Genomic DNA, 27,218 nt, shown 5'->3' with positions numbered 1-27,218 from the left:
AATTATAATGGGAGGGTTTGGTCTAATCTGCTCTCAAAAACACACAAATTATTACATTATTTCTAATCACGTAGACGACACCTCATTCTGAGTACTTATACAGATGAAGGTAAGGATTCGGGGCAGTATAAGCAAGTTGAAGTGATTCTTTAAAAGAAAAGCCTAGTCATTCGTTAAAGTCAGTTTAGACTAGAAGGAACCTGTCATGACAATAACAGAAAGGAAACTGGAGTTAAAACAAATTAGGTACCTTTGTAATAAGGTACAACTGAGGGCTTGTCTACACTGGCAATTAACAGTGTGCAACTTTCTCGCTCAGGGGTGTGAACACACGCCCCCCCCAGACACAGCAAGTTGCAGTTCTGTAAAGCGCCAGTGTAAACAGTACCCCAGTGCTGGGAACCACGCCCCTCGTGGATGTTGTTTTTTTAGAGTACTGGGAGAGCTCTCTCCCAGTGCTGCGCCATGACCACACAAGGGACATTAAAGCGCTGCTGCGGCAGCGCTGTAGTGCTGTCAGTGTAGACTAGCTCTGAGAGATAAGCATTTAGAGAGATTAAGTAAGAATTTACAGACCCTAGCAGCAGCTAACACCTATTGTTACTGCCAATCAGCTATATAATGATACAGAATTATCCTGCTTTGAAGTGAAATTGACAGCTGTTCCAAATGCTCAAAGTTTATGATTTTCTCGCTAAATGTAAATATCTCTAAAAAGTCCCAAAGGTTAGTATTGAAAAGACTTAAACCTGACCTACATGAGGAAATTAGTGTCACTCAGGGGTGTGAAGAATCAACCTAACCCTCAGTGTAGACAGCACTGGAGAATTCTCCCATCGACCTAGCTACTACCTCTCAAGGACCTTGTTTACTGACAGAGGGGTGCTGACAGAGAACCCCTCACGTTGGCACAAATAGTGTCTTCACTGAAGCACTACAGTGGCGCAGCTGCAGAGGTACAACTGCAGCATTTTAAGTGTAGATAACCTCTCAGCAATTCGCAGAATCAATCTTGACACAACCCGGACCAAACAAACAATGGAGCACATACTTGTTCGAATACAGACCAAGAATCCCACCGAGATTCAATTTCTTTCTATGAAAAGAGAAGTGCAGAGTATGGGGGGAAAAAGAGAGCTAAAAAACAACTCGAAACCCCATTTGCTGTGCATTGTCATTCACTTCTTGGCAGCCCTGAAGATTCAACACGCTTTGGATTAACCAGACACAAATACACTGGTAGGGAGCACATCTGTCTAACAGCAGAGTAAAAACATCTGTTTGTAACAAACCTGTGACAGATACTCTGGAACATACCAATCAACCCTATCAAATACCTGTAGTATCACTAAGAATTTGGACCTAAAATAACACAGAACAGGAAAACACACACACAAAATCAAATTCAAGGATGCCTCTGTCTTGATAGCACTACTGTACTTGGCTATTATAGTTATCATGATCATGCTATCAGGGTAATACATCACACAATGGTGGATCCTCATCCGGACTACTGTCTTCATCTTTGCAGGGACTGAGAAGGGCAGCAAAGATAGCTGAGATAGGGGTAGGATTTACAGGCGATAAGAGACTGCAAACAACTAGGACTTTTAAAAGATTGTATTATAAAGAACTTCAGCAGATACAGAAGAGATGTGTTTAGAAAGCATCCACAAACTAGGATTATTTAGGCAGCAAAGGAGAAAAACTAGAGGATATTTTGATTGAGATATTCAAAAGTAAGAAAGCAAAATGAAACATGACTGGCCCCTTACTTTTTCCCCATCACAATGTTGGAACAAGAGGATAATTAATGAATTAAAGGCAGTACAGTTGGAAAAAATGATTACATACTGTACTGTCAACCTTTGGAATTCCTTGCCATAGGTCGCAGTCAGTCACTGTGGCTGGATTATTATTTCATACATGAAAGCTAAGATAATAAGGGTAATCAACTGTTACCTTGCAAGTTGGAAACTCAGACTATAGGAATATGTGTTTCTAAAGTTAATTGTTCCTCTACTTAGAGGGCAGGACAGGAGCATTATGAAAGTGAATAAAACTGCATGCCTGAAGAGATCAGAAAAGCATCATCCCTCCCCACTGCACTGCAGAATGTACCTATGAACTTTACTAGTAAAGTAGAGAACATTTGCCTCTGCAGCATCAGGCATGGATCACTTCCAGAGGCAGGATATGGCACTAGTACTCCAACATGTTCTGAAAATCATGTTTCTATACACGTTACAAATAGAAGGTGATTCTAAACTGCTCTGGAGCCAGCTAACCTTTCATCCCACCTGCTTGATCTGAAATAGTCCAGGGTTTATTGACTTCCAGGACACACTGCACTAAAACCACAAAAGAGTAAAAACTGGGATTAGAAATTTAGGAGTTTCTGGGTCTCAGTCCTGTGGTTAGAATACTGTACTGCACCCCTCTTAGAGAGAAAGTTGTAGCCATGCTCAATATCCTCTCACTTTTGAGCTCATGTTTCACTCTTACAGTTATAATTCTTGCTATTTATATCCTAATAATGCAAATACTACTGCACATAATAGCTACGACTGTGATTAGCACCACAACACTTGTTGAGCTTACTCATAGGAATAAGAGACACAGGATGAGGACTTCAACTTGTAAACAGGATGCCAAGAGGTGAGCATTTTGGTTCACAGCAGTCACAAAATTACATGCCTCCCATTTTTTTAAATTTAATTTTATTTTGTTTTATCCTCTAATTGCATATAATATCTTTTAATATCTTTACTGATAGGCATATTGATTTTTCTTAGTATTTCTTGTGGCCCTAAAATGAACACAGGCACTTTTGATTATACTGGCACACAAATAAGTAAACAATCATGTAAGCCCAGTTCTGGGAATAATATTAGTTAACTTTCATTGCAGAGCCAGCAAGAATAAAAGTCTTTAACCCAATCCTGTCCCCTTACTCACTTAAGCAGTTCCACTGAAGACAATGAAATTGCTCACAAGAATACTGTTTCCAGGGACACACATCCAGTATTTGTTGGTCCTACATACATCTTCTATGTATTATTGTATTTGTACAGGTCACCAACACAGTGTTTTCATGGAAATCACTCTCTTTTTAAAAAACTTCACTCACTGGTGGTTTTATAGTTTTAAAAACTATAGCCTCAGTAAGAAGATGATCTTGAAAACAAACACGAGCCTAATTTTACATGTGACCAGTCTTACTGAAATCAATGCGACTACTCACATGCATAAAGTTAAGAGATCACAGCCTAAATTAACACTTGAACATGCATCTCCCATCAGTATTAACAACTTTAAGGCAGACCAGTTTTCATCTCTAAGAACATTAAGGGTTACTTTAATAAATGTTATGATTATTCCTATTATTTCACTGCTAATCTTTAACATCTAAACTAAGGCTGTATTGTTTCAAGCTCCAATCTTGCAATCATGCCCACTGATGGGGCTACTCAGGTGCATAAATCTGAGTATGTGCCTAAGTGTTTGTAGGATCAGGGCCTTACATGTTTCATAGAGTTGTCAATATAGTCACTTATCTCAAAACACTTTTCAGAGATAAATAAAAAAAAACAGTAAAAAAGACAAATTAAGACTTACAGGTCAGTGAGAAAAGGTACGTAATTCATAAACTATTTTAAAAATCTGGATCTTGTGAAAAACAAATACTATATGCAAATAGCTAAAATAAAATAAACCCATCTTGATAAACAAATCATAGCTACATAGTTTGCAAAAGCAACAGGTTGAGAAATAGGCCCTGCTATTTCACTTCCCAAAATGCAGCCTTTTTGGAGGCTATGCAACTGACTTAGCCTGGTATAAATCCAGTTTGATTTTTCAGTCAATACATTTAAAACAAAAAATGTTTATGTATTAAAAAGCAGACTTTCTGGAGGCTGTTAACCGCACAGGGCACCAAAGAGAGACTCTGGTGTAAGGAAAGCCTTACACTGCTACACCACACTGACGGAAAATCCTGGGCAGCTCCCCTAACCCAAGTGTATTTTTATTTGGGTTTGCAAAGCACCCAGAATTTTTTTCAGGCACCCAGAAACAATAACTAATCACCACCACTGAAGGTATCCTCAGCTCTGCCTTGGGCAAAGGGGAGCTATTAATGGGAATGCTGCTGGCACGCTGGCTCTAAAATCCTGTAGTGGGAGGACGATGCACCTCCACCGCTCTGCCCTTTGGGGCGGCAGGTGGCGGAGACTGGGCTTATTGGGGGTTTATTAACGACGATGCTACCGGTGGCTGGGCCTGTGGGGGATTTCTCAGCCCGTCCCAAAGGCCCGCGGGAGAGATCTTCGCCTCTCCCCGCTGGCTACCGGGGACAGGGGGGTTATGCCAGTGACCCCGGCCGGGGTGATCGCTCTCCACGGGCCTAGGGTGTCCTGGCTGCCCTCGGCTGCCCCTTGTGGCCCCGCGGCGGGGAGGGTAAATTCACCCCTTCCCCGGGGAAGGCGAAGGGAACAGCGCGGCTAACACCGGTCACCACCCCTCGCCGCCCTGCCCTGGGGGCAGGCCAACCAGGGACCGCTCCCCGGGCTGCAGGGGGGCGGGGAGGGGCCGTAACAGCGCCCCCCCCAGCAGGCACAGGAAGGGGCACAATGGGGATCGCGTCCCCACCTCTGTCACCTCCCTCCCCGGCAGCGGGATCCAGGGGGAGGAGGAGGGGCAGGCGGGGACCCGGGGCAGGATCAGCGTGGAAGGGGAGAGACGGGGCAATCAGCGGGCGTGTGTCCCCCGGGCGGCCCCGCTCCCCACTAGGCCCCAGCTGGATCCCCGGTGTGGCGTGGCCGGGCCGGCCGGCGGCCTTACCGCCTCCACGGCGTGCTGCAGGATGGAGGTGAGCTTGGAGAACATCCTGTCCCTGGACTGGAGCAGCCGCTGCCGGGAGGATCGCGAGAGCTCCTCGATCCGCCGCCGCCGCTCCAGGGTGAGGGCTGCATGCGGGGGGCCTGGGCGCGGGGATCGGGCCAGGGGCGCAGCCAGGCAGCCTCCTGCTCGCCCTCCCCGACAGACACCGTGGCACTGACACCCGCCCGCTCTGCGGCGCCGGCTGCTGAGGAGGCGCCTTTCCCCGCTCGGCCTGCAGGGGCCGCTGCCTCCGCGGCACAGAGCGGATCTGGGGGGGAATCCTCGCTGCTGGGCCTGTGAGCAGGGCCGGCTCCAGGCCCCAGCGCGCCTAGCGTGGGCTTGGGGGGGCCTGCCGCGGGGGGCGCTCTGCCGGTTGCCAGGAGGGCGGCAGGCGGCTCCGGTGGATTTCCCGCAGGCGTCGCTGCGGAGGGTCCGCTGGTCCCGCGGCTTCGGGGGAGCATCCGCAGGCACGTCCGCGGGAAATCCACCGGAGCCGCGGGACGGCGAGCGGCAGAGCGCCCCCCGCTGCGTGCCGCCGTGCTTGGGGCGGCGAATGGCTAGAGCCGGCCCTGTCTGTGACCCCCTCATGGAGCCTTCTCCTCCTCTAGCCCCAATGGCACCAGCCCCTTTGTTAGTCCCACGGGAACCCCACCTCAAGCCCCAATGGCACCAGCCCCTTTGTTAGTCCCACAGGAACCCCACCTCTAGCCCCAATGGCACCAGCCCCTTTGTTAGTCCCACGGGAACCCCCCACCTCTAGCCCCAGTGGCACCAGCCCCTTTGTTAGTCCCACGGGAACCCCCCACCTCTAGCCCCAATGGCACCAGCCCCTTTGTTAGTCCCACGGGAACCCCCCATCTCTAGCCCCAATGGCACCAGCCCTTTTGTTAGTCCTACGGGAACCCCCCACCTCTAGCCCCTATGGCACCAGCCCCTTTGTTAGTCCCACGGGAACCCCCCATCTCTAGCCCCAGTGGCACCAGCCCCTTTGTTAGTCCCACGGGAACCCCCCACCTCTAGCCCCAATGGCTCTAGCCCCAATGGCACCAGCCCCTTTGTTAGTCCCAAGGGATCCCCACCTCTAGCCCCAATGGCACCAGCCCCTTTGTTAGTCCCACGGGATCCCCACCTCTAGCCCCAATGGCACCAGCCCCTTTGTTAGTCCCACGGGAATCCCACCTCTAGCCCCAATGGCACCAGCCCCTTTGTTAGTCCAACGGGATCCCCACCTCTAGCCCCAATGGCACCAGCCCCTTTGTTAGTCCCACGGGAATCCCACCTCTAGCCCCAATGGCACCAGCCCCTTTGTTTAGTCCCATGGGAACCCCACCTCTAGCCCCTATGGCACCAGCCCTTTTGTTTAGTCCTGTGGAAACCGCACATCTAGCCCCAATGGCACCAGCCCCTTTGTTTAGTCCCATGGGAACCCCACCTCTAGCCCCAATGGCACCAGCCCCTTTGTTAGTCCCACAGGAACCCCACCTCTAGCCCCAATGGCACCAGCCCCTTTGTTAGTCCCACGGGAACCCCCCACCTCTAGCCCCAGTGGCACGAGCCCCTTTGTTAGTCCCACAGGAACCCCCCACCTCTAGCCCCAATGGCACCAGCCCCTTTGTTAGTCCCATGGGAATCCCCACCTCTAGCCCCAATGGCACCAGCCCCTTTGTTAGTCCCACGGGATCCCCACCTCTAGCCCCAATGGCACCTGCCCCTTTGTTAGTCCCACGGGAATCCCCACCTCTAGCCCCAATGGCACCAGCCCCTTTGTTAGTCCCACGGGAATCCCCACCTCTAGCCCCAGTGGCACCAGCCCCTTTGTTAGTCCCACGGGAACCCCACCTTTAGCCCCAATGGCACCAGCCCATTTGTTTAGTCCCATGGGAACCCCCCACCTCTAGCTCCTATGGCACCAGCCCTTTTGTTTAGTCCTGTGGAAACCGCACATCTAGCCCCAATGGCACCAGCCCCTTTGTTAGTCCCACAGGACCCCCACCTCTAGCCCCAATGGCACCAGCCCCTTTGTTAGTCCCACAGGAACCCCCCACCTCTAGCCCCAATGGCACCAGCCCCTTTGTTAGTCCCACGGGATCCCCACCTCTAGCCCCAATGGCACCAGCCCCTTTGTTAGTCCCACGGGAATCCCCACCTCTAGCCCCAATGGCACCCGCCCCTCTGTTAGTCCCACGGGAATCCCCACTTCTAGCCCCAATGGCACCAGCCCCTTTGTTAGTCCCACGGGATCCCCACCTCTAGCCCCAATGGCACCAGCCCCTTTGTTAGTCCCACGGGAATCCCCAGCTCTAGCCCCAATGGCACCAGGCCCTTTGTTAGTCCCACGGGAACCTCCCACCTCTAGCCCCAATGGCACCAGCCCCTTTGTTAGTCCTACGGGAACCCCCCACCTCTAGTTCCAATGGCACCAGCCCCTTTGTTAGTCCCACGGGAATCCCCACCTCTAGCCCCAATGGCACCAGCCCCTTTGTTAGTCCCACGGGAATCCCCACCTCTAGCCCCAATGGCACCAGCCCTTTTGTTTAGTCCCACGGGAACCCCCCACCTCTAGCCCCAGTGGCACGAGCCCTTTTGTTTAGTCCCACGGGAATCCCCCACCTCTAGCCCCAATGGCACCAGCCCTTTTGTTTAGTCCCACGGGAACCCCCCACCTCTAGCCCCAATGGCACCAGCCCTTTTGTTAGTCCCATGGGAACCCCACCTCCAGCCCCAATGGCACCAGCCCTTTTGTTTAGTCCCATGGGAACCCCACCTCCAGCCCCAATGGCACAAGCCCCTTTGTTAGTCCCATGGGAATCCCCCACCTCCAGCCCCAATGGCACCAGCCCTTTTGTTTAGTCCCACGGGAATCCCCACCTCTAGCCCCAATGGCACCAGCCCTTTTGTTTAGTCCCACGGGAATCCCCCACCTCTAGCCCCAGTGGCACCAGCCCTTTTGTTTAGTCCCACGGGAATCCCCCACCTCTAGCCCCAATGGCACCAGCCCTTTTGTTTAGTCCCACGGGAATCCCCCACCTCTAGCCCCAATGGCACCAGCCCTTTTGTTTAGTCCCACGGGAATCCCCCACCTCTAGCCCCAATGGCACCAGCCCTTTTGTTTAGTCCCACGGGAATCCCCCACCTCTAGCCCCAATGGCATCAGCCCCTTTGTTAGTCCCACGGGAACCCCACCTCTAGCCCCAATGGCACCAGCCCCTTTGTTTAGTCCCACGGGAATCCCCCACCTCTAGCCCCAATGGCACCAGCCCCTTTGTTAGTCCCACGGGAACCCCACCTCTAGCCCCAATGGCACCAGCCCCTTTGTTTAGTCCTGTGGAAACGGCACATCTAGCCCCAATGGTACCAGCCCTTTTGTTTAGTCCCACAGGAACCCCCACCTCTAGCCCCAATGGCACCAGCCCTTTTGTTTAGTCCCACGGGAATCCCCCACCTCTAGCCCCAATGGCATCAGCCCCTTTGTTAGTCCCACGGGAACCCCACCTCTAGCCCCAATGGCACCAGCCCCTTTGTTTAGTCCCACGGGAATCCCCCACCTCTAGCCCCAATGGCACCAGCCCCTTTGTTAGTCCCACGGGAACCCCACCTCTAGCCCCAATGGCACCAGCCCCTTTGTTTAGTCCCATGGGAACCCCCCACCTCTAGCCCCTATGGCACCAGCCCTTTTGTTTAGTCCTGTGGAAACGGCACATCTAGCCCCAATGGTACCAGCCCTTTTGTTTAGTCCCACAGGAACCCCCACCTCTAGCCCCAATGGCATCAGCCCCTTTGTTTAGCCCCATAGGAATCTCCTTGTTGACCCCCATATTTTGGGGGGGGGAAGTTCCTTTTATTCAGCCTATAGACACAAGAGATCCCATATTTGGGGGGTTGGGGAAATCTCCTCTAACAGCTCCACAGGGACTAAGGAGTCCATTATTTTTTCTGAGGTGGGTGCACCTGCGGTGGGGAGGAATCTTCTCACCAGCCACGTAGACACCAAGGATCCCATACTGGGAGGAAGGGTGGTGGAGTCCCTTTCATCCTGCCTATAGAGATCAGAGATTCCCATATGATGGAGAACTGGGTAAAAGGAAACATGTTAAGTAAAAGCATTAGCAAAGGGTAGAAATGATGGCAATTTCAGGTCTCTGTCAGACAATGGGACCATAGGTCTGTCACTCCAATCTTGCAAACTGGTTTGTTTGGAAGTACCCGCAGGGCGCTCCAGTCACTTCATGGGGCTCCTCATGGATGGAGTAGCTTGCAGAATCAGGGCCACTGCAAGCTTTTATGCACGTGCTTAACTGTACACAGCTGAGTAGTCCTGGTGTAAGGGTCTGATCCTGCCGATATTTACCCATTTGCTTAACTTTACTGCTGTGAGCTTTGAAGGACTGGGGTCTAAGTGCATGTGTGATTGGGGCCTAAATTTAACGTGACATGACAAGTGAGAGTTAAAACCAAACAAAACTGGTTTTTGCAAGTGAATAGTCGTACATAGGTACTTGAGGAACAGTGGCTACTGCGGAGCACAGCTAGGACATTTCTTTTTCATAACAAAAGAAAGCATAGTAAAAATGTTTTGTTTTTATTGAGGCTTTTATTTTCAGGTTACTAAATTTATCTTTTCTAGGTTGCCCAAGTAGCCATATTTTACAGTATGTTCTTAGTAGATGTATGTTTTGTATGTGAGCAATGGTAAAGAAGTTGAGGGTATCTCTGCATGTATATTATGTACTGAGGTAATTAATCCATTTGATCATATGTCTGGAAAGTGTCCATAATGTGAGATTAAGATAAAAAGTTTTAATTGGCCTTTTTCAGTGTGTTTGGACCTGTTTTAACAGTAAGTTCTTTGAGGCAAGGGCCTCATTTTATTATTTGTTTGTACAGAGCCTAGCATGATGTGGTCCTGGTCCAGATGGAGTCTCCTATGTGCTTCCAAAAGACTAATAATAATAATAATAATAATAATAAATATTTAATATAGTATTCAGACCAGGGGTGTCAAATATACAGCCTATGACCTACAGGACATAGTCTCTTCTTTCATTTAAAAAAGAAATAAATTTCTAGCCCTCATGGTTTTGAAGTAAACTTTCCAAATTGAATAGAATGTAACGGATGCCATGATGTCTGCCTGCAGCTTCAGAAAGCTTCAGACAATAACTCTGAAGTGTTAATTCCCTAAAGCCCAGGGATGATACTTCTGTGTCAACATCAGCTATTTAATTGCTGATTCTTTTAGGAGGTGGACTTTCAAATATAGTAGGAGTGAAACAAATTGGAAGGTGGGAAATGGGAGTAGCTGCAGAGAAGAGGAAATGCAAAGGGAAGAACAAAGGAGACAGGAAAAAGGGAGAAAAACATAGCAGAGCAGGAAGGAAGAGAAATAAAGGGCAGATATGGTGGTAGTCCTACAGAAGAATAGATTTTTCTTACTGAACTATGCTGAATGTGTAAGGTTCTGAACAAACACCACCTAAAAGTTTAGTTATTAAAAGGCCAGGTTCTCTGCTAACTTCTCAACGATATCAGTGGGAGATCTTGTAGATAGAGGGAAGTATGCAATCCTGAATTTATACCCTGCCCATAAATCATAATTGAATATGGGATTTGACTCCTGCACAGAATGATACCTCTGATCTAGAGACACAAGGTGAGTGAGGTAATATCTTTTATTGAACCATCTTCTGATAGTGAAAGAGACATGCTTTCAAGGAGGGCTGGCTCTAACTTTTTTGCCGCCCCAAGCAAAAAAGAAGAGCGCTGCCCTGCTGTACCCCCCCCGTGAGCGCCGCGCTGCCGAAACCCCCGCCCCCTGAGCACCACGCCCCCCGAAACCCCACCCCCTCCAAGCCCCGCCCCCTCTGAATACCACACTGCCTCAAGCCCCCACCCCCCTCCGAGCGCTGCGCCAGCCCCCACCCCCCCAAGCACCATGCTGCCCAAAGCCCCGCCCCCGAGCACCACGCCGCCCGAAGCCCTGCCCCCTCCAAGCGCTGCGCTGCACCTCCGCCCCTCCTCTGAGCGCCGTGCCAAGCCCCCGCCCTCCCAAGCGCTGCACTGCCCGAAGCCCCACACCCCAAGTGCCACACCGCTCAAGCCCCGCCCCCCGAGCGCCCCACCGCCAAAACAAAAAAACCCCTCCAGCGCTGCCCCGATGAACCAAAACAAAAAAACCAAAACTCGATCGCTGCCCTGCCCCAAGGTGCCGCCCCAAGCACATGCTTGGTTGGCTGGTGCCTGGAGCCGGCCCTGCTTTCAAGCTACACAGAGCTCTTCTTCAGGTCACCAACAGAAGGTGGTCCGATAAAAGATATTGTCTCACTCACCTTGTCTCTCTTGTATCCTGGAACCAATACGGCTAGGATACTGCAAACCCCTCATCTACGGCACATGATTTCTTCAGTGTGAATTTTTGGGGACTTTCTTTTAGTTCCTATATTTTTACTGGGGTGTCTAGGAGAGTGTGAGAGTTTTAAATGATATTTACAAGTGCAAAAAAAATTTTTTTCTGGGTGAGACTTACCCATCAATATGGGTAGCAGAACAAACAAAAAAAACAGTTCATCATTTTAGGCACCTTGAAGATATACACGGAGACAGTTTTATAACAGTGAAAGTATTTCTAAGCATACTTCATAATTTATGAAGTCATAAATCACTCAAAGACAGATGGTAAAGTAGAACACAGTTTTTCCAAGTGCTTGAGGACCTCTTATTATTCTAAGAGTGCCTTTGCACATAAAACAGTTTAAAAAACATCTAGAACATTTAGATATGTTTAGAATTAGTTGTATGGTTATAAAAATGAGACCCTGCAAGAACTGCTCAACTCTGAATTCCTCATTTTAAGAAAAGAAAGGAGAATCTTACTATTTTATGATTACTCCTAAGCACCCCCTGAAGCCTATACATAACAAATTGAGTTAGTGAGAATAATACTGAGTATAATCTCCAATACATAGGGCTTGAATCTGTAGCCACTCTCTGTGCAGAACTGCAACTGATGTTATAGAATCTGGTCCATAGTGCATATATTGTAGCTGTGCATTTTTGTAGACTCCTGAAATAGTTCAAACTTATCAGACAAAAATATGTAGGTATCTCAGGCCTTGCACTACTGGATATTTTTTCAACCAGTGCTGGTTTAGGCTGCACCAGGGCAAAGCACTATCATAGAAATAATGCAAAAAGTGACTTATCTATGACAGTGCAGAAAAACTCAGTATAGACATGCATAAGATATACCCTTGGGCTCCTGGGGATGATTCAGTTATGGACATAAAACCAGCGTCACACCATATAATAATCCCATTTTCATCTGCTGATTTAGGACTGATTCTGTTTCCACTGAAATCAATGGAAACTTTTCCATCAGTTTTAATAGGAGTAGGATCAGAGCTTTGCAGTGCTGTGTTTTGTGGGACATGTAATTTATTTTGCAGGGTAGGGCATTCTTCATTGTTGTAGTGAGATACTGAGGTCTGTAATAGTAAATACCGTGCATTAGAGTTTAGCTTCCTGCTTTAAAATGGATCAAGAAGTAGCTGAGAGTCAACTATTTGAATCAAGAATTAGATTGTTTTTGGAACAATAGCTGTTTTTTATCTCCTAAATATTCAGGAAATTGTTCAGATTAAATTAATTTAAATGGAAGAGACAGTGATGCAATGCACTAGCTTTTTATATCTGAAGATATAGCTTCATATCCTATAAAGCTTGATGGCACCACTCCAGTCTATAATGGATATATTTGCCAGAAGAACCATAGAAGAACATCCCTCAATTTGACTTTTTGTTCAGGAGAAGCTCAAGATTTGTCTGGCAAAATTTTGTAAGCCAGAATGAAAGTACATTAGAATACCTATGAACTTTCTACACTCTGCACCATAATTTCTTATGTTCATGATGACGAAATTCACACCCAGACTTTCAATGAATGATTAGAGGGATATTTTGAAGATAAAATTAAGAATGGGATTGTGTGTTGTATGTTTTAGAAGTTTACCACAAAATTAGCTTTCTCTGGGGAGGGCTAAAGTGACCATAAGCCACATTTGTGTCCTCCTGATTCCAAGCTGCTCTAGGTGCTGAAATGGCCCCATGGTGATTTCTTAATTTATAGCAGCCTGCCCTCTGCTGTCTATGGGTGGCAGTGATGTCCAGAATCCAGTAGAGCAGGGGTGGGCAAACTTTTTGGCCTGAGGGCCACATTGGGGTTGCGAAACTATATGGAGGGCCGGGTAGGGAAGGCTGTGCCTCCCCAAACAGCCTGGCCCCTGCCCCTATCGGTCCCCTCCCACTTTCCACCCCCTGACTTACCCGCTTAGAACCGCTGACCCATCCATCCCCCACTCCTTGTCCCCTAACCACCCCCTCCCGGGACCCCCTACCCCAACTGCCGCCTCCCCGGGACACCATCCTCTATCCAACTCTCCCTGCTCCCTGTCCCCTGACTGCCCTGCCCCTATCCACACCCCTGCCCCCGACAGGCCACTGGGACTCCTATGACTATCCAACCCTCCTGTTCCCCGTCCCCTGACTGCCCCCCTAGAATCCCTGACCCATCCAACTCCGTCTGTTCCTTGTCCCCTGGCCCCCCCCTCCTGGGACCTTCTGCCCCTAACCACCCTCAAGGCCCCCCAGGACTCTCATGCCTATCCAACCCCCCATTCCCCATCCCTTGACTGCCCCCGGGAACCCCTGATTCTTTTCCACCCCCCTGCTCCCTTCCTCCTTGCCATGCCGCTTAGAGTAGCAGGAGCTTGCAGCCCTGCTGCCCAGCTGGAGCCGGCCATGCTCCCACTCTGCCTGGCAGGAGTGGCGTTCCAGAGCACTGGTGACGCGGCAAGCTGAGGTTGCGAGGGGAGGGGAGGGGCCGAGGGCTAGCAGGGCTGGGCAGGACGGTTCCATGGGCCAGATGTGGCCCGCAGGCCATAGTTTGCCCACCTCTGCTGTAGAGCTACACACTGGCTCGCGCTCTTTCTCCCATGAAACATCCCCTCCTGCCCCACTCCAGCATGTCCCCCATGCCAGTGCTTGCAGTGTGGATGGACCCTGTAGGACAATAACTGTCCTACATCCTGCCTGTGGTGGGGAATTTTCCATTGTTCATCTCAGGAGTTACCACAGGAGGGAAAATCCTTGCCAATATTTTTTTTAAATCCTTATCTGCGACACTAATATCTCAGATTATTAAACCTGCAGGAATTTAAAAATCAAATTGATTTTCACTGTATATGCTGCTTGTTTATTTTTTGTACTTTGGTCAAGTTTCTTGTCAGTTTCACTTTTAGTTTATTTCACTTTCTGGGTCTTATGCATTACCATGGTGCTGTTGTGTTTGGGAAATGTTTACATCCCCTATAATCAAACAAACCTGTGTTCATTACTATTTTTGAAAAACACTAAAAGCATTTCTATTCTTAATAAATTTGGTAAAATATCTATGAGAACCCAAATTTGGGGACCAAACTGCATGTCAGTGTCTCTTTAAGCCTACTGTTTTAGAAGATCAGCGTGTGTTTTCTTTCTCTGAAATACTGTAGTTGAACAGGTAAGATTGAAAACAAACAAGGGCAATGCCTTTGTATTTTCAGGAGGGAGTATTTTGTGAATGTTTTTCTTGGGCGGAGGAGGGGAGGTTGGAGTTGACAGAGAATTTAATTTGCATAAATTTGCATAAAATTAAAAATGTTAAGACACAGTTAAACAAATAAGTGTCATTAACAGTAACAGAGTCCATGATTGATCAAGGTTTTGTTTGGAAGTGGGGTAGGAGAATAAGCTAGATCCCTAAAATAGCTTTAATTGAAAATACTAGAATCTGTGTGTCACAGGGTGTGGATTTGCCAGTTTACAAGGGGTTAACTTCAGCATCCATCCCTTCCTTCGCAGGTATTCAGTGGAAGGAGTTCGCAGAGGGCTCCTGGAAAGGGTGAAATGTCTCTGAGAAGATGAGGTTCCCTACCGAGGCCCTGATGACTGGATTGATCCCCAGGTTAAAGGAATTTTTAGCTTAGGGGTATCATGTTTAGATTTATGAAAATAAAGATCTTCCCTGATGAGCAGATCTTACGGTCTGCTGTTTTGTTTTGTTTCTGCTTAGTCATCCAACTAGTTTAGACCTTGACTGAAGCTAGAGTTTGTGATAACTGGGTACAGGATTCTTATCACATGAAGGGGCTAATAATCTAGGTAAATTGACCTGACACCAAGATTCCAGTCTTATTAGAGTTCCTTTCAGTGCAAAAATATCAGTGTAGCTTTGCAGAGTCTATGGGGAATCAATAGATTTAAAAAAAAAAAAAAAAAAAAAAGACAATTGACTCAATGAAAAGGAAAGGTTACACAGCAACACAGAGACTGAGTCAAGACTAGACCCAAGCTTCTGAGTTGCTGTGTAAATTTGAGCAAATCATTTGGAGTTCTAATCCCAGCACTGGCATTGGCTCTCTTTTGTGGACTTTGTCAGGTTAATCTGAATTTTCAAGAGATGCCTCTTGTCATGGTATAAATCCCCACTCTGAACCTTAGCATCCAAAAGATGGGGTATCAGCATGAATTCCTCTAAGCTCAATTACCAGCTTAGAACCTGTAGCGCTGCCACCAACCAGGAATTACAGTGCCTGGTACACTCTGGTCCCCCCAAAACCTTGCCCGAGGACCCCCAAGACCCAGACCCTCTGGATCTTAACACAAGGAAAGTAAACCCTTTCCCTCATTGCCTCTCCCAGGCTTCCCCTCCCTGGGTTATCCTGGAAGATCACTGTGATTCAAACTCCTTGAATCTTAAAACAGAGAGGAAAATTCACCTTCCCCCCTCCTTCTCTCTCCCCCTCCCAGACTCTCCCTGAGAGAGAAAATAATCCTAATACAGAGAGAAAATTAACCTCTCTCTCCCCCTTCCCTCCTTTCTCCCCACCAACTCCCTGGTGAATCCAGACCCTGTCCCCTGGGGTCTCACCAGAATAAAAAAACAATCAGGTTCTTAAACAAGAAAAGCTTTTAATTAAAGAAAGAAAAAACAGTAAAAATTATCTTTGTAAATTTTTAAGATGGAATATGTTACAGAGTCTTTCAGCTATAGACACTGGGAACACCCTCCCAGCCTAAGTATACAAGTACAAATTAAAATCCTTTCAGCAAAATACAAATTTGAACTCCTCCCAGCCAAATACACATTTGCAAATAAAGAAAACAAACATAAGCCTAACTCGCCTTATCTACCCAATACTTACTATTCTGGACATATAAGAGCCTGTAACGGAGAGAAACCTGGTTGCACATCTGATCCCTCTGAGCCCCCAGAGTGAACAACAACCAAACACTAACAGCACACACAAAAACTTCCCTCCCTCAAGATTTGAAAGTATCCTGTCCCCTGATTGGTCCTCTGGTCAGGTGACCGCCAGGCTCACTGATCTTGTTAACTCTTTACAGGCAAAAGAGATATGAAGTACTTCTGTTCTATTAACTCTTACTTAACTGTTTATGACACCTCTGATCCTGGGACTCCAACTAAAGGCCTGATTTTCAGAGGCAAAAGTTCCTACAGATATTTGCTGCTCAAAAGCCTATTCCAAATGTAGAATGTGTGCCATTGAAGCAAGCTGTCAGGATTCCCTCCCCACTCTAAACTCTAGGGTACAGATGTGGGGACCCACATGAAAGACCCTCTAAGTTTATTTCTGCCAGCTTAGGTTAAAAACCTCCAGGCACAAATTCCTTCCTTGCCCTTGTATAGCATGCTGCCACCACCAAGTGATTTAAACAAACATTCAGGGAGGGCCCCTTGGAGCTCTATCTCCCCCAAAATATCCCCCAAGCTCTTACACCCCCTTTCCTGGAGAGGCTTGAGAATAATATCTTAACCAATTGGTTACAAAGTGAGCACAGATCAACCCCCTTGAGTCTTTAGGACACTGAAAAACAATCAAATTCTTAAAAGAAGTTTATTTAAAAAAAGATAAAAGAATCACCTCTGTTAAAATCAGGATGAAAGATAATTTACAGAGTAACAAAAAGATTCAAAACACAGAGGATCTTCCCTCTAGGAAAAACTTTAAAGTTACAAAAACAAGGATAAACCTCCCTCTTAGCACAGGGAAAATTCACAAGTTACAACAAAAGATAATTTAATGCATTTCCTTCCTATTACTTACAATTGGTAATTTTAGAGGCCTTTAGTTCAGGTATGGCTTAGGGAGATGTATTTTCCCTGCCCTGATTCCTCACTGGCCCAGAGAGAACAACAAAGGAACACAAAACAAAAACCTTCCCCCAGAGATTTGAAAGGACTTCTCCCCTCATTGGTCCTTTTGGTCAGATGGCAGCCAGGTTACTTGAGCTTCTTAACCCTTTATAGGTAAAGGAGGGATTTTATGCTACCCTTAGCTGTATGTTTATGGCACAAGCACATTTTTATTCCATTGGAAATCTCCTAATCCTATATCTGTTAGCATATAAGAAATTACCTAAATCAGTAAAATATTGTAAAGTTTGGTCAGTTGCAGCTTTATGTTTGTATAGATGGTCAAATGAACACACAGACAAAAAGGAAGTTAACACATGTATATGTCTTTTTTTCTTCATTGCCTTTTGGGCTCCAGTTACAGATCCAGTTGTGTATGCAATATTCTCATCTATTTGTAATAGACAGATACTCATCTCTGTAATCTGCATGCTCCCACTGCCACAAATTATATCTGACCTTACTTTTCTATTGCATGAATTGATTTTGTATGCATGTGGGGTTCAGTGAAGAGGGCATGATTTTGAATAGATTAATTTGGTGGGCAGAAATAGTGGTGGGCACAGTTTTGGCCCATCAGTTGTGTGTGCAGATGTAGTTGATTTTATTTAGGTGTCTAACTACCTGATGAAGGCCACATTAGTTAGCTATGTAAATGACTTCACTTGAATCTGCATATAATTGTGGGTACAAAAAAGAGGCCAAATTTTAAAAAATATCATGTAATGTTGAAGTAAATCTTCTGTTGATGGTTTTCAGTCTGCTATTACTGAGGGCAGGTGTACGCCACCACCTAAATCGATTTAACTTATGTTGCTCTGGGGCAGAGGGGATAAAAATCAATGATTTAAAAAAAATTCAGAATTTTTATATTTAAATTGGATTTTTTTGATGAAAAGCTTTTTGAGGAAAATACCTATCTAAAGATATGTTTTAATTAAGATACATTATAGGGCAAAGATACCTCATCATGGAATAGGGATTATAAATTCTAATTCTATACTATGAGACAATATATTCATGTAATGTTTAAGAAAAGTTTTGTAAATGATTTTCAATAGTTCATGGATTAGGGATCTAATCTTCTGGGGTGAGAAATAGAAATATATAAAGGTGAGAAATAACAGACCTCAGCCCTATTGTCCCTTTGCAAATTTGTGTACACAGAATCAATCCTTCCCTCTCCCTAAAGTGGAAAGTTTCAAAAAGTTCAATGAATAGAAGAAAGTTGTGGGTGTAATAGATCTGGACAAGGAGAAGAAGTCTGGAGATAAATGTGAGAAGGCAGGACGGGCAGTAGAAACAAAAGTGAAGCTGTTTGAGCAGCATATTCCAGAAGTCTTGAGGTCTTTTCTGAGTGTAGCTTTCATTGATTTGAGATGTACTATACCAGGGGTAAGCAACCTATGGCACGGGTGCCGAAGGCGGCACGCGAGCTGATTTTCAGTGGCACTCACACTGCCCAGGTCCTGGCCATCAGTCCAGGGAGCTCTGCATTTTAATTTAATTTTAAATTAAGGTTCGTAAACATTTTAAAAGCCTTATTTACTTTACATACAATGATAGTTTAGTTATGTATTATAGACTTAAAGCAGGGGTCAGCAACCTTTCAGAAGTGGTGTGCCGGATCATCGTTTATTCACTCTAATTTAAGGTTTCGTGTGCCAATAATACATTTTAACGTTTTTAGAAGGTCTCTTTCTATAAGTCTTTAATATATAACAAAACTACTGTTGTATGTAAAGTAAATAAGGTTTTTAAAATGCTTAGGAAGCTTCGTTTCAAATTAAATTAAAATGCAGAGCCCCCTGGACCGGTGGCCAGGACCCAGGCAGTATGAGTGCCACTGAAAATCAGCTCGCATGCCGCCTTCGGCACTCATGCCATAGGTTGCCTACCCGACTTATAGAAAGAGACCTCCTAAAAACGTTAAAATGTATTACTGCATGTGAAACCTTAAATTAGAGTGAATAAATGAAGATTCGGCACACCACTTCTGAAAGGTTGCCGACCCCTGTACTATACCATTCTCTCACTAGAAGGGAAAACCTATAATGGCAGCAGGCCATAAAAGAGACACAGTTTGGGAGTAAGACCCATTTAAGAAATATATGTTTGCTGATGATGTTTTAAAGAAAATCGCACCAGTGACCAGTGACAGTTCATGGAAGTCACTTAAGCACTTAGATTCAGAGACTGATGAAGTGACAATCTCACTTTTAACAGCAGTAGCTTCTTCTGCCGGTGTAGAAAGAATATTTTCTTCCTTTGAGCTAATACATGCCAAATTGAGAAATCATTTGGGACCTGAAAAAGTAGAAAAGCTTGTTTTTCTTTTCCAGATTATGAACAAACAGAAAAATGAAGGTGAAGAGAACTGAGTTAGCTCCAGAAGCCAATATTTTAAGTTTCTCATGTTGACCTGACTGGCATAGTTGATTTAAATTTTTTTTAAAATATTTCATTTAACTATTTTAGTTAAAAACAATTTTAACGAAAACAGACCTGATTTTAAAAAACTTGAATGTTTAACTAAATTCAAAAATTCATATGCTTGTTTTGTTAAAATATTATATGTTTGCTGTTGAAGAAAAAAATCCAGAATACATAACGTTGTTGTTTTAGTTAAATAAAACAATTTAAATGTCTGGTGATGTTCTCCTAATACAACATGGCAAGAAAATCCTCCAAATATTAATGATTAAGCTGTTGAACTGGAGATATTTATTAAGTAAGTCATTGGAAGGTGAACTATCTGCTTCAATTACCTTTGGTAAATAAAATAACCAAACAATCATTCATTTTCTGATAGAGCTGTAAAACTAATCTGAAAAGTTTTCCAAATAAATCACTTTAAAAATGTATAGTGTATATCTTCTAAAAATGAAACCTACATCTATCTTTGAGTTGTGAAGAATATGTATTAAGGTTATAACAACCAACAGGAATGCACTTTTATGTAGAAATCCATGATTAAATCGAGTCTTCCTGACTAGTGATTTAAATAAAATCCACCCTGCTCAGGGGTGTGAAAAAGACAGCCCCAAGTAATGCAAGTTATAGCAATCTAAGCACTATCCATGCTGGTGCTATGCCAGCAGGAGAGCATCTCATGGAAATGGAGTAATTATGCCAGCAGGAGAGTGCTCTCCTGTTGGCATAGAGCAGACGTGGGCAAACTCTGGCCCATGGGACCATCCTGCCCGGCCCCTGAGCTTTCGGCCAAGGAGCCTAGTCCTCGGCCCCTCCTCTGCTGTCCCTGCAGCCACGTGGGCTGTGCTCTGGCCCACTGCTCCCACTGGGCAGCGTGGGGAGCGCAGCTGGCTATGGCCGGGTGTCGTGGCTGTGAGGTCCTGCTGCTGGTAAGGGAGTGGAGGGGTTGGGTAAGGAAGCAGGGGGCCCTGGTGGGCAGTCAGGGAGAATGGGGTGGTTGGATGGGGCGGAGGTTCTGGAGGGGCGTTCAGGGGATGGGGAATAGGGAGGGTTGGGAGTGGGAGTCCTGGGGGGCCTGTCAGGGGGCTGGGATGTGGATGGGGTCAGGGCAGTCAGGGGACAGGGAGGAGCAGGGGGGTTGGATAGGGGATGAGAGTCCTGGGAGGGCTGTCAGGGGGCGGTGGTGTGGATAGGGGTCAGGGCAAACGGGGGTTGGAGAAGGAGCAGGGTAATCAGGGGCCAGGGAGGAGCAGGGGTTGGATAGGGGGCAGGGGTCCTGGGAAGGGGTGACAGGAGGGTTGGAGGGGGGGTTGGAGGTTTTGAGGGGGGGCAGTCAGAAGGCAGGAAGGGGCTGTTTGGGGAGGCACAGCCTTCCTTAGTCAGCCCTCCATACAGTTGCACAACCCCGATGTGGCCCTCGGGCCAAAAAGTTTGCCCACTCCTGGCACAGAGTGTCTTTACCAGGCATGCTACAGTGGTGCAGTTGCACCAGTGCAGCTGTGCCCATGTAGCGCTTCTAGTGTAGACCTTCCCTGAGCGTATAGCTTATACATTGGAAGGCTCAGATGGAGTTACAATGAACACATGAATTTAGATTGTTAATATCAACCTGGAGAAATTGAAGAACTCTGTATTTTTCATGTATTGCTTAATGTAATTGCAAAATATCCTCTTCCCTGCCCTACAGAACTTTAGCAGCTGTTATCCATATCAAGAGTTTGAATGGTGTTTCTATAATTTTTACTGGCTTAGTTGTACTTGGATGATGATCTTTTCCTAACATTTTCTGTCAAATGTTGCATAATACTGCATTCCTCTTCAAGTAGCCCTACTGAAATCAGTGGAACTATTCGAGGAATGAGGTAAATATTAATGGGATGAGGGATATCACATTGTAGCCTGTAACAGTTTTATCCATCTAAGACTTTGCTACAGAGCCATAATGGATATTTCTTAAGTCTACATGTTGATACTCTTACTCCTAGTAGGCGTGCTCCTCAGCCTGGGGGAACAATCAGCACACTTAACTCAGTTCCTAGCTCTTATCCCAGGGTTTTGTTTGTTGTCCAAACACAAAACAGGAAAACCTCGAGTGATAAGATAAAGCAATTGACCTGCTCCCTAACATAGGCTGTGGCAGTCTAGTAATCAGGATTTTTTTTCAAGCTAGGGACAGTCACAAGGCCTCCCAATCCTGTGTAGTCCCACAGTGCATGGCAGTACAGTCTCAGGAGAGTGTTCACCCAACCCTCTTGTAATCACTGGTGCCCTCATCAATATCCCCTAGCTGGTAATAATCAGACCCAATCACCTAATGCTGCTCAGCCAGTTCTGGTGATGCCTAGCACCTATCTGCCTGCCTGGCTCCTCCCCAGACCGGGGCTGACTGTTCTCTGGTCTGCCTGGCTTTTATAGGAGCAGACCATCCTCTTATGCAAAGGTACTGCAAAAGGAATGTAAGATACTACTCAGCTCGAATCAGGGTAACGGAATACCCTGAGCTCTTGTTTGGAGTCAGTTGGTCTCATGATATTTGGATGCCGACTGAGAGACCTTGGGTACTGCGCCTATGACAGAGTGGAAAATTCCAGCATGCATTGTCAGACTCTTCCCGCCTGCCCCACTAGAAATATCCCATGTATAACTCTCACTGCCTCTAATTTCAAAGGAAGTCTGAGTTTAATCCCAAAGTTAACGACATTCTAATCAGTTTTGGGGTATTGAAGGAGTTATTTATTAAATGACTGGATCCCTCAGAAATTAAAGTTCCTGCATGAATTTTTTGGGGGTGTCTGGGATTTTGGTTCTGGCTCACATAATGTGTTGCAGTCTAAATCTTGTCAGCCTGAGAAAGATGACACCACTTTAGATTCAACTTGAAGCAGCAGTACTACAAACATGCTGTAAACTTTCACCAATTGTGCCAGTTTTCCAAGATATCTTCCACCTGCCAGCATTTGCAGTCTCATTCTGTGCTCTGGGATCAAGAGTTCCAGACTTAGGTCACACTGAACTTTGTCCACTCCAGACCTAGACCTTATTGTTACTTGAGACAATGGAAATGGTGATGGTGAATGAATGGATGTTGGGTTTGCTGTGGTGAACAGACAGTGTTACGGATGGCAGATCAGTGGTGACATCACCTGCCTCTATAATGCAGTACCTGGAAGCTGCTTTATGGCTGCAAAATTTTATGATGAGCTAATCTCCTACGGGTGGCATAAGATAAATTATAAATGATTAAAGTTGCAAACATTTTTCTTTATATTGCAAATAGCCATAACAATAGTGACTTTAATACTCATTTTGGTTCTAAGCTTCCAGAATGATCTGAGACTTTAAACTTCCTGAATGAATTCCTCATCACCCCCTCACCTTAAACACAGTATTCAGAGGAGGGCAAGTAGCCAGTAAAGCACTAGTGCATTCTTGCTTTCACTGGGTCATAGCCTGCAAAGTGTATGAGCATAATTATGGTGTCAAAGCAGTTTTATGTGCTGCTTAGACTTTCCTAATATACATATATTACATAAGAAAAAAACATACAGTTTTATTCATGGTTGGTTGATTTCTGTGCTCCCCTTGTCTTCTGCACAGTGTGATGCGGATATTGGAGCAAATTGTATCTGTTTTGCATGTGTAACAAAAGAATGATAAGGAAAACACTAGGACCTAGCAAGCTTGATTTCATTAGCAGTTATGGAAACCACTGGCACATTTCTTAGTACCCATATTAACATTAGCATTTTAGCTGCTAGTGCAAACCCTTCTTCCTACCAGGAACAATCAGTTGAAGAATCTCTTGCTTCTGCTGATTTTGCAGATCTTTCAAACAAATATTAGAGGGGGAAACTGCACCTCAATAAACCATCTAACAGAGCAACTGAAAAGGAGACAGGAATAAACAAGAAAAAAAGGTTCTTGAGTCAGGTCCTTAGAAGACGGAAATTGAAGTAGAGCTGTTGAAATCAATTCAATCACACTGATTTATACCAGCTGAAGATCTGACACTACAACTTCATATACAGGTTTTATTGTTCATCATCAAGTAAGAGTTACATTGTGACTAAAATCCCTCTCTCCCTTTCATAGTTTCATTTAAGGCCAGAAGGACAATTATATCATGTAATTTTACCTGTAAATCACAGGACATTAAATTTCACCCAATTACACCTATGTTGAGCCCATTCGCTTGAGTTAGACTAAAGCATTTCAGTCCTCAGGACACTGAACTGTTGTGTGCCACAAACAGAGAACAGGCAAGACTGAGGTGCCACCAATGCCTGAAGCCCCTGCAATCAGGGCCGTCCTTAGGATTTATGGGGCCCTACGCAGTATTATTAAACTGGTGCCCCTGTGCCGGATGGCAGCCCAAGCTCACAGCCTGGTGGGGGAGGGGGAGGAGGGACTTGACAGCAAAGGATAATGAGTTGCCCGGCCTGCCTCATGGTGGCAGAGAGTCACAGTTCCCCGCAGAGACTTCCATGCCTTCTCCCTCATGCAGAATGGACATGAAGAAAGTACCTAATTAAAAGCACTAAAATTTGGGAATAAAAAATGTCAGTCACAGGTTTTTTGATATGCCCTGAAGTGTGTCAGAGATTTATTTGCAAAAACTTCATAGTAAGGGTGAGTCAGCTGTCCTGCTGAATACAACATTACATATAATGGAATACATGATGCAGCTCTTCTCTGTTTTACATTTTCTTATTCAGTATTTCTAAGTTGAATTTATATTTTAAATGTACTCAAATCTTAAATCAGTATTCCAGATTATTACATATTTAACTCACTGAAACAAAGACATTCTTTTAAATTAATCAGAGAGGTTTAGTGTGTTCATAACAATGTTCATTGCTTTTAGAAAAAGGGAACAGTAATTTACTTTGTGTGATCTCCATAACAAGAGACATGGTTATGAAATTTCACCAACTTTAAAAAAATATGTTTCCAAAGATTTTAGGTGTAACAAAGATTTTGTCTTACTAAGGTACTGATTTTGCTGGAGGGTTCTTTTAAAACTAGTTCGTCGGATAGTCAGAAGTAAAGAAAGGGAAACTCTTTGTCCAGCTGTCTGGAAGGGAAGTACTGTTGTCCCTTTAAGGGCTCTCTTCAGTGGGAAGTGGAGGGAGAGGTGGTGAAGGGATGGACAGAAAGGACAGGAAGACTTGGAAGCACTTTTTTTTTTTAACTATAGTCATTAAAATGTGTATTTTAGATAAGGGAGGTCTTTTGAAGGATTTATTTAAAAAACTGTATGTCTGAAGATCCAAGCATTTAAGGCTAAAGATGATTGTGCATCTAAAACTCTATGCAAGCATTTTTTAGAAATGTGATTTTATAATCTTCACCAGCTCACTAATGAAATATTTTTAAAGCAAATTTTAAACTAAGGTCCTGTAGACTGACATGTTCTGTGTAAATATTACATTAATGCACAACTGTTTTTGTCAGTAAAGTCAGAAACTGACAGTATAAAAATTTATTTGGGCATAAGCTTTCATGGACATCGGATGAAATGGGTTCTAGTCCACAAAAGCTTATGCCCAAATAATGTGTTAGTCTTTGAGGTGACACAAGGACTCGTCTTTGTTTTTGCTGATACAGACTAACAGGACTACCACTTTGAAACCTGTCAGTATATACCTTGGGGTTGGCAAATGCCTGTTAAATGGCTTTATTACCCCTTGAATGTCTCTTTAACAGTTTCAATGTTGTGCTAATAGGTCTGGCAGGCTGGAGGTTTTTTTACTTTTAACTACTAGATTCCCTCCCAAGGAAGACCCACCAGGCTAGAGCAGCCATCTGTGGGAGCCTGCAGGAAGGGTCAGAACAGGGACAGGAAAACAAGAGGGTGGACACAAATACCCAGTGGTGCCCGAAATTTTCAGGTGCCCTATTGAGCTGCCTATGTTGCCTATGCCTAAGGACGGCCCTGCCTGCAATGACAAGGAATTGAACAGGTGAGACATGCCCAGGTGATCCACGCTGCAGAGGAATGTGGAAAAACTCCATGGTCCCCACCAATGTGACCTGGCAGGGGCGAAGGGGGGAATTCCTTCCCAACCCACCTCTGGCAGTCAGTTGGATCCTAAGCATGTGAGCAAGACACACCAGGCAGGCATCTCAGGCTCCATGTACCCTATGAGCTAGAGCTGTGATTCCCAGCTTGCAAAGACATACTTGTGCTAGCTCTCATCTGAGCTAGCATGCTAAACTTAGTGGTGTAGCCGCGGTAGCATGGGCAGCAGTGGCATAGGCTAGCCGTGCCAATTATAAACATAAACCCACCTGAACCCCATGGGTACATACTTGGGACAGCTACCATGGCTACACCACTGTTTTTGCATGCTAGCTCAGACAAGATGTACGTCTGTGTGAGCTGAGAATCACTTCCTACCTTGCTGGGTAGTCGTAGCCTAAGGGAGAGGATTCCCTATCACCCTTTGAGCACTACTCTGCCTTCCCCAGCCAGGGCCGGCTCCAGGCACCAGCCGACCAAGCACGTGCTTGGGGCGGCGCCTTGGGGCAGGGCGGCGATCGAGTTTTTTGGGGGGGGTTGGTTCGGTTCACCGGGCAGCGCTGGAGGCGCTTTTTTTTCGCTTTGGTGCTGTGGCACTCGGGGGGCGGGGCTTGGGGCAGTGCGGCGCTCAGGAGGGCGGGGGCTTGGCGCGGCGCTCAGGAGGGCGGGGGCTTGGGGCAGCGTGGCGCTCCGAGGGGGTCGGGGCGCAGCGCGGCGCTAGGGGGCGGAGCTTCGGGCGGCATGATGCTCGGGGGCGGGGCTTCGGGGGGCGGGGGCTGGCGCGGCGCTCGGAGGGGGCGGGACTTGGGGCAGCGCGTCATTCGGAGAGGGGGCGGGGGCGCAGAGCTTGAAGGGGCGGGGCTTCGTGCAACATGGCCCTCGGGGGCGGGGCTTCGGGCGGCTCGGTGCTCAGGGGGCGGGGGCTGGCGCGGCGCTCGGAGGGGGCGGGGCTTGGGGCAGTGCGGCATTCGGAGAGGGGGCGGGGCTTCGTGCAGCATGGCTCTCGGGGGCGGGGCTTCGGGACGTTGTGCTCAAGGGGCGGGGGTTTCGGCAGCGTGGCGCTCACGGGGGGTATTGGATGGCTGGGCTCTTCTTTTTTGCTTGGGGCGGCAAAAGAGTTAGAGCCGGCCCTGCCTCCAGCATCCTGTCTCCGCCTGTGGGTTATCCCTGCTGGAGGAAGGCGGAAAACAGAACAGACTACAGCTGGCCCAATTGCACATTGGGGAAAATCCTACTGGAGACCAGTCAAAAGACATAAAGTTCTACTCTTATCCCAAGAAAAATTAAAAACAAACACAAAAACCTGCTGAGTGTAGTTGTCTTCTGAAAAGACTCGAGATGTTTTTTAACTGCAAGCCCTGCAAACTGATTCTGGCATCTGAAAGTGAAACTGTGCTCTCTTGGCTTTTGATTTATCACCAGTAATACACATTCTGCAATTAGACTTAGCCAATACCTGTACTGATGTTTCACAAGCCAGAAGAGAATCCATTTACTTTCCAGAGCTGTGTTTGTTCTGCAGAGCTATAAGCAGTCAACAGTGGTAATAAAACCTTTTGGACAGCACAGTAAGCAAATATTCTGTATATACGCACGTGTAGGGAGCAGATCTGTTGAGTACGATTCTGACCA

General features: G+C 46.3%; 1 protein-coding gene and 1 long non-coding RNA gene across 2 annotated transcripts in view; one reads left to right on the top strand and one right to left on the bottom strand.

Annotated features, from left to right (window-relative positions):
* The window catches only part of FAM160B1 (family with sequence similarity 160 member B1), a 48,352-nt gene extending 43,427 nt beyond the window's left edge, over positions 1-4,925 (bottom strand). The window contains exon 1 of the mRNA XM_030569224.1: positions 4,843-4,925. Within this exon, the coding sequence (XP_030425084.1) occupies positions 4,843-4,887 (45 nt within the window). The 5' untranslated portion in view covers positions 4,888-4,925. The remainder of the gene's footprint in view (positions 1-4,842) is intronic.
* On the top strand, positions 4,875-19,514 carry LOC115654658. Its single transcript, XR_004001222.1, has 3 exons — positions 4,875-4,960; positions 14,776-14,878; positions 19,474-19,514. It is a non-coding gene; the product is annotated as an uncharacterized LOC115654658 (long non-coding RNA).
* The last annotated feature ends 7,704 nt before the right edge of the window (positions 19,515-27,218 follow it).

This window comes from Gopherus evgoodei, chromosome 7 (genome assembly GCF_007399415.2).
Source record: "Gopherus evgoodei ecotype Sinaloan lineage chromosome 7, rGopEvg1_v1.p, whole genome shotgun sequence".
NCBI lineage: Eukaryota > Metazoa > Chordata > Testudines > Testudinidae > Gopherus > Gopherus evgoodei.
The sequence above is the reverse complement of the archived record's forward strand: the minus strand, read 5'-3'. Positions and strand labels throughout refer to the sequence as shown.